Raw genomic sequence first — 12,694 nt, forward strand, 5'->3', positions numbered from 1 at the left:
AATTGCACACGTTATATCAGCGTTCTGGACACTTCTGAACACCTTTTTCTCACACAAAAGGGAGGCAGCCGGGATTCACTAGTTCTTCTCTCAAAATCACACATTTATCATATCAAAGAGGCTAGGCTAATATTATACTCTAGGATTAGGCTTTAAGTTGGACCATTAAAGGGGTAAACGGGCCAAGATTCAAACCATCCATAAGGAATACAATTGGGCCGGGTGTAGCTCATGGACTTGGTTGTTGGACTTATTTCATTCATCGGCCTATGCCTATGAAATAATATTAACCCACGTTAACATCATAGCCCGGGATTTATTGGGTATCAAAAAACCCAACATGCATGTATTTTGATAAACAAATATGTTATACTTACACTTGTTTTGACATCATTTTTGATGGCCCACTTACATCACACAAATGGGTTCCGCGATTAAAATAATCTCAGAGTTACAACAGATCACTCAGCATAATTCTTCGACAAACAAATTATCAAAATGCCCGTAATTTACTTTCATTGGACTATTTTTAAAACATTCACAAAATATGCTTTGTCAACTCCAAGAAACTTCTTGTCAGTTATGGAAGTTGTGCTGCTAGCAATCAACAGAACATATATAGTTGACTTTTAACAACTCCATGCTCCTTAGCTAAAGACAAAAAATACCCTTCTCTTTTTCATCTTCCATCAATTTATTGGAAAAATCTATGCTTTTTCATTCCTTTTTTGGTGAAAATTTCACAGCCCATAAACAAAAGAAGCTAACCTGGGTTTATATTTGAAGAACATGAGGGTCGAAATTATGGAAATGGAGACAAGAACACCATCTCCAGATGATACAATTTTTGTGGCTTTGGGGAAGAATTTGAAGGAGGGGCAAACAATTTTGATGTGGACATTGCATAATTTAAGAGGGAGAAAAATTTGCATCTGTCATGTTCATCAACCTGCTCAGACAATACCCATTTGTAAGTATCAGAAATTATACATTTCTTTGATTTATTTTGTTTAAGTTCAGGGATTTTTTTCTCTGTTTGATCACCATTTGATCATGAAATTATGTGAATAATTTGTGGGTTTCTGTGTTTGTTATTGATAGTGTGTTACTTTTTGGTTGATATTTGATGAGTACTGGGATTATTAGGATTGATCATAGTGTGTTTTCCCTACTTTTCTAATGTCTTTCGACAAGTATCCGAGTCTAAGTTTGAGTTGGAAATCCCTAAGGCGCCTTCTACTTCAGCCTTTAGTCTTGTTTATAAGAGGATGAGTGAGAAGTCAAATGCGATGACAAGTCCAGTCGGAATTTAAATAGTCGAGAGAGATGGAAACAGTAGTAATTTATTTCCTCTTAGATGCTTTATATGAACAATTTAAGGGCTATGGTCGATTTATAAAGATGCTCTTCCACTGGGGCACATTGCTAACAAATTATCCACCATTTTGATGAAATTGTCATACATTTTTACTATAAGATTTATGAGTGTTCATTTTTCTTTATAATTAATAGTAGCAGATTATATCATGGCATGCTGGTATCAGCCTTCTGTACTTCCCTTTCTACATTGCTTTTCATTTGCATTTTGGAAATAGATATATGGCTTGTTTAATCATGAATCAATTCCATAGTGTATCCTTATAATTTTGTTCCCAAAATCCAATTACGAACACCTCCTCTAATGAAGATGAGATTAAATTGAATACATATAGTTCATCTCTAACAGTTTAAACTTTTAAATCAAATGATTTAACATGGTACCAGAAACTAGGTAAAAAACCAAGATCAAATCTTATTGTTATTCACTTATGAAAATTATGCACATGATCTTTGATAAACAAATACATATATCTTTGAACAAGTTCTTGTTTGATCATTTCCTTTCTTGTTTTAAATGTATTCTGTAAGAACTTTCCACTCTCTTTTCTATTACATACACACATTATCATAAATACGTAGACGAGACTACAAACTTTTTGCTTCATGTTTGCAGTGGGTTCGAGAATTTCAATTAGCAAGCTGGGAGATCATCAAGTTAGAGCATATCATGAAAATGAGAAACAAATGATGCTTAAGACTCTGGACAAGTATATTTCGACTTGTGCCCGAGCAGGGGTATTGTCTTTAACCCTTCTTCCAAAAGACATTTTTCTTCGTTTTATTGCAAATCAATCTTTAAAACTTGAAACCATATGGGATCACATATTCTGCTTGTAACTTCAGAAAATTGTTATGGAATATTATCTTATACTGCATAAATAACCTTAAAGATAACTTTAGCTGATGACAACTGATAATTTTTATTTTGTAACAATGAAGGTACAATCATTAAAACAACTTCTTCTTCTTCTTCTTTTTGGTTACTTCTCATTTTAGGCCAGGGCTGAGAAACTATACTTAGAGATGGACTCTATTGAGAGGGGCATTGTGCAGATTATATCTGAGCATGGTATCAAGTGGCTTGTCATGGGAGCAGCAGCTAATAAATCTTATTCGAGGTATTATGCCATAATTTTATATTTTTTTTTCCCCTTTTTAGAAATGAACACCCTGATCTTGAATAAGAATAGCTTTATCCTTTACGTACATATACTTAGGATTATTCCAATTACTGAAACTTGTGTTTCCCTTTCCTTCTTCAGATATAATAAAATCATTTTACTGTCAGTTACCATTTTATGTTTATAGCAGCTTTGTTTGAGTTGAAGCTCTTGGGAGAAAATGAAAGCATATATTTTATCCTTCGTGACCTATCCTTCATTTACACCTGCTTTGATCATACAGGAGAATGACAGAGCCAAAGTCGAAGACAGCGAAGTATGTGCACCTGAACGCACCTAGTTACTGTCACATTTGGTTTGTATGTAAAGGACACCTTATAAACACAAGGTATGCATTTATGTTATGTTCTTTCAGGTGATTTTTGAGGTTTCTGTTTGGAAATTAATAGAGGAAGATTTCATCCATCTTAGAACTTCTATACTGTCTAACAAGTGGATGGAATATAAACGTATCCATAGAGCATCTCAAATGCATTATGCGAACTGCCATCTAGGTGGCACGTAAATAAGAAGACTTCCAATATATATACGTAGCATTGACATCTAATGAATAGATGACTAATTTTAAACTTCATCTCCAATGGGTTCTTTCTATAATTAAAATTTCATTTTCAATGCATATTTAATAGGGGAGAGAGAAAAAAAGAAAGAAACATTATAGAAAGAGAGAGAACTTAAATTTTGCTGACTCGCTCTATTTAAAGCCTCTATGTCTATAGAGACATCTTCACAATGTCCATTTTTCCCTTGTCATGTCAACTAGATAGAGTCCCACTTAGGTGCATTGGAGAAGAACTTTTGCAGATATTGTCTATTTTGCTTATGTGAGAATTTTTTACGCAATCCACATTAGCATTGGAGATGCTCATATGGTTTATATAACATATAGATTCTAGGCAACTGTTATTACAATCTTGATCACTAATGCTGTCTTCCAAACCTAATGTAGGGAAAGAAAATTACATGGAGTTGACATACAGGTGGATTCTTCTTCGCTTCAAGCAAGTCCATGTATTGAAACTACACATTCTTCCTTAAGATCGGACTCAGTTACGGAAGGACATAATGTTGGACCACAGATAAATTATACTGTTCCTGCCTATAGTATGGACAGGTCTGAGAATCATGGAATGGAACTTTCAGTACCATCTGATGTCTATGGAGGGTTAACTCCACAGAGCAGATTGAATCTAGAAGGGAGCATTGATTGTGATATAAGTTCTTCAACAGGATCACCATTTTCAACTTGTCTGAATGATATATTTGAGGATTCAACTTCAGTCTCCCTGGCAAGGACTGAGGGGAGCAAAATTAATCCAGAGTTAGCTATGCTTCAGCAAAATAATGAGCATCATTCATATTTTGCCGTTGCTTCCAGTGCCATAGTAAGTAACCAATAAACTTTGTATTCATGTTTTTTCTAAGGGGTTGATTATATGTATCAGGGAGTTGATTTTGCGTATTACATTAAGTATTATCATCGGAAAATCCTGCTGACTAGTTAATGAACTTGAGCAGGAAGGAACTATGAAAGATGAACTTTATGATAGGCTCAGGCAATTTGTGATGGAAGCAGAAAAGGCTCGGCAGGAAGCATATGAAGAATCAATCAGGCGTAAGAAAGCTGAAAAGGATGTCATTGATGCTGTTCACAGAGTAAATAGTCAATCACTTTCTCTTATTTCCATTCTTAAATTAAATACATGAATTTTTATACGTGTTTTGGTTATAGTTGTAGCCTATCCGACTCTTTTTTGGGTAGGGGATTGAAATTTACAGAACATCTTTCGAAATACTTTTCTAGAGATGCTATTGGTCTTGGAGGAATTGAGCTTCAAAGATCTTATCGTGTTACTCTGTGTTAGATTATGTTAGCTTAATCATGGTGGACATTTGACTGTTGACCACAGACCAACCAAACTTTGGTGCGAATAATTTTAGGGGTACAATGGGTGTTCGTAGAGGTTAAATATCCCAATTGCAACTGAACTTTTTCAAATGTTTCTCAATTGCCATTGAACTTTAAATGTTCTGGGAGTTGCAACTTACTAAAATGTTATCTCATAGGCCACGCCATCACTCGCCGTTTTAGAACTCAAAGAGCGATATGACATTGTAGATGGAATGACGAATGGAATAACGTTTTGATAAGTTTATCAAGTCTGTGTTTGCATGCTTTCTTTGTTTTTTGAATTTATTATTGTTCACATAAGTAGGGATTAAGGCTGAATCCGTAATAATATTTGCTCAAGCTTTAATGTCTATGACTTTAAACGCAAGTGATGCTATGTAAATTGCATTTTTAGGTTAAATCATGCGAAAGCACGCTTGCGGAGGAGCTAAGATACCAGAGAGAAATTGAAGAAGCCCTAGCAAGAGATAAGGAAGAAGTCGAAAAGGTTAAATACCAGCTAGATGAAGTCATGAAAGAGATCAAAGTTGCTCAGGATCAGAAATCAATTCTTGATTGTCAAATTGCCAGTTCTAGCAAGAGCATAGACAAGTTGGAACAGGAAATATTTTCTACTACTGAATTGATGAAAAAATACAGGAATGAAATAGATGAATTGAAGGTTGAGCATGTTAATGCACTCATCGCAGCCGAGGAGCTGAGGAAAAAACAAGATGAGGAGACATCAAGTTCATCTCCATCTCAGTTCTTTTATGAATTCTCATTCGCAGAAATTGAATTTGCAACTAACAGTTTCGACGAATCCTTAAAGATTGGCGAAGGACATTATGGAATTGTTTATAAGGGACTCCTTCGGCACACTGAAGTGGCCATAAAAATACTTCACCCAAATAGCTTGCAAGGTCTTTTGGAATTTCAACGCGAGGTAAGAGGTTTAACAAGAAACTCTTTCATGATATTTGCTAAATCATGTTACTAGCTAATTTAGAATGAAGATAAGAATAAATATAGGATTTAGGTAGGATTTTAAAGTGGAATTTAATTAAAACGATTATTTTATAATTCTAGGAAGGTTTTAGTTTATTATAAATTCATTTGAGTTTAACTTCTGTCCCCTATAGACGTGACTTAGGATTTCATTTGTAAGCATACTTGATTATTAATTGAATATTGAATATTTGTTCTCCCTCTTCTTTAATCTTTCTCTTCCCCTTCTCTTTCTCCTCTCCTTCCCTCTTTCTTTCTCGATCTCATTACTGTTGGATTGTATTCTACATCACTAGCCATTCATCGGGCGAACACAAAAGTTTTTTCATTATTGCCAAAGTAAAAGTTGGAGAAAACAAACAACAATTTGTTCTGAATAAATTTGGGGTAGGCTAAATGAATTCCTTTTTCTCGTTTCATTCAGCAATCACAAGTATAAACAGACAACTACTCTCTTTGGTTCTTCATTAATACTTACATCTATGCACATTGTTTGTCTCACACATTTCCCCCCTAACAGTTGGGTCCAGGCTTGCAGCTATAAGATTTCAACATAGTTATATCACAACTATATGAAATTATCTATATTTTATGACCACCTCATCTTAAGTTATGTTTTGGTAATTGGTCCCCCTTTCCTTCCTGTGTAATTTTTTGTCCCAAAATGTAACAACGATATCCAATTTGTTTCTATCTCCTATAGATGCTATTTTGGCTGTCACATATTTATCTTTTGGTGATCTTATGTTAGGTAAATATACTTAGTAAGCTGAGGCATCCAAATCTTGTCACTTTGATGGGCGTCTGTGAAGAAGAGATGGCTCTTGTCTACGAGTATCTTCCAAGTGGAAGCCTTGAAGATCGCCTTGACTGCAAGGACAATACGTTCCCATTGTCATGGCAAAATCGAATTCGCATTGCAACAGATATATGTTCTGCTCTTACCTTCTTGCATTCTTCCCGCCCTCGTGTACTTCTACATGGAGTTCTGCATCCTGCTAATATTCTACTTGACTCCAACTTTGTGGCCAAGCTAAAAGATTTTGGAATATGTTGCGATGAATTTTCAGGCAACAGCACCACTTTAAACATTAGAATTGTCCCGACAGGTCCGACCGGTACTTTTGCGTACATGGATCCCGAGTTTCTTGCCACTGGAGAGCTTACTTCGAAGTTAGATGTCTATTCTTTTGGAATCATATTGTTAAGGTTATTAACCGGACGACCTGCATGTGGGATCACGAAGGAAGTTCTGTGTGCCTTAGATGAAGGAAATTTGAACGATATGCTGGATCCAACAGCTGGGGATTGGCCATTCGTGCAAGCAAAACAGTTGGCTCACCTTGCAGTCAGTTGCTGTGAGACGAACAGTATGCGCCGGCCTGATCTTGTTTCAGATGTCTGGAGGATTCTTAAACCGATGGGGGGTTCTTCTTTTCAGTTGGGTTCCAAAGAGTTCTGCCAGGTTCCATCCTATTTCATATGTCCCATCTTTCAGGTTGGTCGAATACTATATCTACAATATTCTTTACTGTGAATGTGGCGTAATTAACAGTATACAAGAGATGTAGTCTCCTGCATTAGACCAATCCTTAAATTTGTTGTTATCTCCAGGAAATTATGCAAGATCCTGTGGTCGCTGCTGATGGGTTCACTTACGAGGCTCGGGCTATCAAGGGCTGGCTAGAGACTTGTCATGATACATCACCCATGACCAATCTCAAGCTTCCACACTGCAACTGGGTGCCTAACCATGCTCTTCGATCTACAATAATGGAGTGGCTGCAATAGCCTTAAAACTTAGTGTTGATAGTACGAATTGAATCAAACGAGTTTATTGATGAAACAATTACAATCGAATATTAATATAAATACAATCAACAAATCATGTCACCTAACTATGACTTTCACCTCCTAAATTTACTAGTCTTGATGCTTCAACTAAAACATGAAGAGAAATATCTATTCAAGAGGGAGAGGTTTGAATTGCATCCTTTCTTCTTCAAATGAGGGATTATTTATAAATTTTCCTCAAAACCTTAGGGTAGTTTTGGTCATTTTCAAGTTGTGCCACATAGGACTTCTTATTGGTTATCTTATAATTGATATGGTTAGAAGTCACATTTTATTCATTTGTCCATGTGCTTCTAAGTTTCATTTTCACCCCCAAGTTGTATCCACATCTGATATAAAATAATAATTTAGGCATTAAATGTCCACATTACATGCAATGTGCCTAAATAGAAAATCAAACTGTGACAATTCAATTCACGTCAAATATTAATCATTTTGAACTATAGCCCTTTCAATCAAATATCACGTGCATATTATATGATTATTTAATGTCTAGATACACTTTCTCGTCAGTTGGGATACCACACCATGCAATGTTAAAAGGTTAAGGACATAGCTGCTATGTATATGAAAAGTCGGGGACACTACGATATATTACCCTAAATTATTTTATTTTATTTATTTTTTGTAGAAAACATAATTATATTACAAACAAAAAATCACCATGCACAAATAGAGTAATGAAGCAAGAGAATCAACCCAGTATCTGAGGTAGGAATTAGTAGCAAAGGAAGCCAAGTTATGAATTACCTTGTTTTCATTGCAAGGAAAAAAATAGCAAGAACAGTACCAACATCTCTTAACAAACCAAAAATATTAAAGAGAATAACAACATTAGAAGCAAGATTACAAGGAAAAATAAGCAAAACAATTATCAGCTGAGCGTCACATTCCACCTCTGCCTGCCATTCTCATCTCATTATCTCTTGCAAAATATGCGGTTCTCTTAAGGCGAGTGCCTCAGCATCACTGGTGAACTAGACCCACTTATTTGTTTTGTCAATGCCGCAATGAGCCTCTTCTTGGTTTAGAATGACTCCCAATTCCAAATATTCCAGCATTGGCACAAACAGCTGCATGTGCTCAGCTTGAGGCAGCCCGGGCATGGTTTGTTCAAGATGACTGGGGGTTCAAATCAAGACCTTGTGGTCAAGGTTGGATGCTTCCACAATATGGTAAGTGAGTCGAGAGCAGCCCATCTGTAGAATCCACAAGATATCCGCATCTTTCCCCCACCAATCCATGCTCAAAAGAGATCCCACCAAATGAACCACTGCTATGGTTATGCAATAAGGTCACCTCAGGATGAATCATAGCAACTCCAGACCAGTCCCCAGAAACCCTTTCTTTTTACCAAACCTATTTAGATGAGGCACACAAGAACAACATATGAATACAATCTTCCAACCCAACTAGGATCATTCTTTGCAAACTGAATTTAGAGGTAAGTGCTTCATAGAAATGTTCGCCAAACAAATACTACCCCGTCCCATTTATATAGGCTTAGTTTCCTTTTTCTCTTGTCTCAAATATATATACTTGTTTCTAAATTTAGAATATTTTGTTTTGTTCCTTTACTATTATACCCTTATTTAATTTGCCTAGTTACAATCAATTTTCCCACTTAATTTGCCTACTTTTTGAAATCATCCAAATACATGCACATTTTCCACTGACTCTAACAAACTTACTAACAATTCTAACTAACTCAGCAATTCTTTTAGATATTTCCACTAAACTGGGCTGCCACGTTCTTGGATTCTCCATTACGGCTTTGCTGGGTTTTCCTTCATCTTGCATAAGTAATTTTAATTGGAGGTTTATCAGGAACCTTCTTAGATATTATAAAATGTGTTATGATCATGCAGGTCTTTACTACTTTTTCACATTCTGTACCATAAACAAATTTGTCAGCTTATTTTGACTTCACGATGTTTCTTTTCATGACTCTGAAAAATTAAGTTAGTTTTATGTGTTGTGTTGCATTGCATTTCTACAAGTTGTTGTAGAATTATAAGAGAAATTTCCCAATTTTGACATGTTAGGGACATCATCTGGACTTGCGGCTTGTCCGGAATCAATGGCTCCTGTTAGATCCCAAGGTAGAATTTCTCATGTCAGAGGTTAATGAAGAGAAAACATCTGGAAATTTTAGGGAAATGGGACACAGATTGGCACAGGAAGTTGTATCTTTTGTGAAAAAGAAAATGGATAAATTCTCAAGATCTGGAGTCCTGAGAACTATTAAGCTTAGCTTTGTTGGACATTCCATTGGAAACATTATTTTGAGAACTGCATTAACAGGTTTTTATGCTGAAGCTTGAGGGAATTTTCCAAATATCTTGGATGTTTCTAAATATTTCTCTACTCTTGCAGAAAACATTATGGAACCATATCTGAGATATCTGCATACGTATCCTTCTGTTTCTGGACCACATCTAGGTTACCTATACAGTTCAAACTCCTTATTTAATGGGGGTTTATGGCTTTTGAAAAAGCTCAAGGGCACACAGTGTATTCATCAGCTGACTTTTACCGATGATCCTGATCTTCAAAATACGTTCTTGTACAAACTTAGCAAGGTACTGATTGATTGGTCTCTTCACATTCTCCCTTAAGTATGTGTGTTTCTGTTTTTTGTCAAGGGTGAACCGTTAATTAAAATTCCATATGGCCCCTAGCTGGATGAGATGTTGAGAAGGTCAAAATTGAGTTACAGTCATTCGGGAATGTGTTTTTTGAATCATTGTCCAAATTATTTTTCGTTTTCGATGTGTTGAATCTCCCACAAAATGTTGAGCTATCAGTGTTAGAATTTATCGTGAGAGAGAAAAATGACAGTGTACTTTCTTTCTTACCCATTAATGTTCTTATACTTTCTTTTCTCCATATTTCTCAGGAAAAGACATTGGAGAATTTCAGGAATATCATTCTGCTATCTTCTCCCCAGGTATTTTACATATAAATTTTTTTTGAGTTCGTTGTTTAGACTATTCCTGGTTGTTCCATCAACTTCTTGGAAATAAATAGTAGTCTCTGCATTTCTCTTCCTCCAATCTTTATTTTTATGTGAATTGTCAACACGCGCATCATTTTGCTGCTTTTACATTTAATGATGGTGTCTATCTACTTATCTATACACGTGTGAGCTATTGTTAAAATGTCCTTATGTTTTAGACTTGGAGTAACCCACCATGTTGAAAATGATGGGTGAGGTGGTAATGTGCAAGGGAAAAGATAAAAGGACTAGTAGTTCATGCATGCATAACTTCTATTAAAATGTACTTGTGTGCTAAATGAAAATAAAAAACTTGCTGTTTTGTCACAAATAAAATCACATTCAGTGGGAATATGAAAAAACTGCAACTAAAAAACCTTATCAGTGCACAGTTGGAAATAAAAGTAAATTCATCTCGATGAAGACTCAAATTATACCAAACTACTAATGGTGGAGCAGGAGGTGAATTCCAAGGTTTATTCTCTTGCTTCTTTGTAATCAATGACCAATCTCCCTATCTAAATAAAAAGAATGAACTTCAAAAGGGTGAGTAATCAATAATTATAACGTCTCATTGATGACATTTATGAATAATTAAGATCCAAACGCCTACACTGATAGTCTCCTTAGATGTGTAGAAGTTCTCCGTGAAATTTGGGGTCCATATATATATATATATACATATATATATACATATATATATATATATATATATATATATATATATATATACATATATATACATATATATATATATATAGTTCTAAAGATATGGTGCTAATAATAAATATTAGTTCCAGATCTTATAAGAACATTTACTATTCATAAAATTTTTATGATTTTGTAAAGATTTTTATGTTTCATGCTGAGTATATGATAAGAGCATGTCTTAACTCCAAGTTTAAAGTTTAAAACTGTTTTTAAAATAAGCCCTGAGTGACCTCTCAAAGCGTAAAGGCCCAGTGGAGAGGCTAGGAGACGCATAGAAGAGGGAAAGGGATCACTGTTTTAAGAATTCTTGATAAGGGAGTGCCAGTGGTGTCCTTACAAGAATGGAGTTAGGCCCAAGTTCATATATCTCAGATGGCATACTTCAAATTAAAAAAAAAAAAAAAAATGATGGGATATTATTTTATCAAAAGAAGAAGAAAACCTCAATTAAGAAGAGTACTGAGTAGGATTTTTTCCATCTCATAACAACCCCTCTTTAACATCTTTTTAATCCTTGAAATACTAACCCTATTTCAGGACCCCCCCCCTCTTATACATGTATATATATACATATATATACATATATATATATATATATATATATACACCCTTTCGAGTATATTGTTTGATGCAAGTGCTTCAATCTTAATAGAATGTTTCTTGAATGCAACAAAAACACAATGGCATGTTTGGTTTGGCAGACTACACCGTGGACGGATTGGGAAGAAAAGGAAACTGAAATCTTGTCCATTGTTTGTCTAGTCCTCTCTAATAATTCATACCATTGAATTTCTCAGAAATGATCTCATATTCTAACTATTTGATTTGTACGTATATTAACATAATTGATTATTATCTGCTATCAGGATGGTTATGTTCCGTACCATTCTGCTAGAATTGAAATGTGCCCAGCGTCTTCAGGCGACTCCTCAAAAAAAGGCAAAGCTTTTCTGGAGATGCTTAACAATTGCATGGACCAAATACGTGCATCATCCACTGAGTACCGGGTATTCATGCGACGTGATGTTAATTTTGACATCTCATTGCAAGGGAGGAACCTCAATACCATAATTGGACGGGCTGCTCATATAAAGTTCCTGGAAACAGACATCTTTGCGAGGTTTATAATGTGGTCCTTCCCAGATTTGTTCCGTTGAATGCAGGGGCTTTTGACATTTTCCTCACATATGTGTATTGTATTCTCAAGCCTTCATCAAGCACCATCGAACCTCCAACTTTTTGACATGAGGAACGATCTATCATTGAATCTTGGGGACGGTTTTCATAAAGGTAAGAGTTTCATCTTCTCGACGTCCAGACTTGAAGGTGCAGTGAAATATCCCACAATGTAAATTATTTGCTATAATTTTTCTTCAAAGATATTCCCTCTTTAGCAGGCAATTTAAAGCTTCAAATGTATTTTATATCTACAAGCAGGGTAAATTATTCTTTTGTACATAGAAATGTATATCGTACGGGGATTACTGTAAAGCACCACGACATAGAATTCCATTACGGAATCGAGCACAAGCTTATTCTGTACCATCGGTAGACAGTTTGCACTGTATCACTATCAAACTGAATTTTATCATTAGACTGGTTTTATGCTACGTGTTGTTCTGAGGTGAAATATTCCGTTTGAAACAATGTACTGAAGATTATTGTGTTGGA

General features: G+C 35.3%; 2 protein-coding genes across 3 annotated transcripts; both read left to right on the forward strand.

Moving 5' to 3' along the window:
• Positions 1–546: 546 nt before the first annotated feature.
• Positions 547–7,353, forward strand: LOC111409997 (U-box domain-containing protein 33). The gene is made up of 9 exons (XM_023040148.1): positions 547–970; positions 1,994–2,115; positions 2,377–2,498; positions 2,785–2,889; positions 3,511–3,946; positions 4,080–4,217; positions 4,868–5,398; positions 6,212–6,958; positions 7,075–7,353. The coding sequence occupies exons 1-9, from the start codon at positions 790–792 to the stop codon at positions 7,249–7,251; spliced, it is 2,559 nt and encodes an 852-aa protein (XP_022895916.1). The 5' UTR covers positions 547–789; the 3' UTR covers positions 7,252–7,353.
• A 1,636-nt stretch (positions 7,354–8,989) lies between these two features.
• LOC111409998 (protein FAM135B-like) lies at positions 8,990–12,694 on the forward strand. Of its 2 annotated transcripts, none has more exons than XM_023040149.1 (4): positions 8,990–9,618; positions 9,691–9,896; positions 10,214–10,264; positions 11,890–12,694. In XM_023040149.1, exons 1-4 carry the CDS (start codon positions 9,429–9,431, stop codon positions 12,178–12,180), a joined length of 738 nt encoding a protein of 245 aa, XP_022895917.1. In that variant the 5' UTR covers positions 8,990–9,428; the 3' UTR covers positions 12,181–12,694. The 2 variants fall into 2 exon arrangements, with proteins under 2 accessions (XP_022895917.1, XP_022895918.1); XM_023040150.1 differs by having other exon boundaries at positions 8,990–9,416.

Source organism: Olea europaea, chromosome 15, assembly GCF_002742605.1.
Source record: "Olea europaea var. sylvestris chromosome 15, O_europaea_v1, whole genome shotgun sequence".
Taxonomy (NCBI): Eukaryota; Viridiplantae; Streptophyta; class Magnoliopsida; order Lamiales; family Oleaceae; genus Olea; species Olea europaea.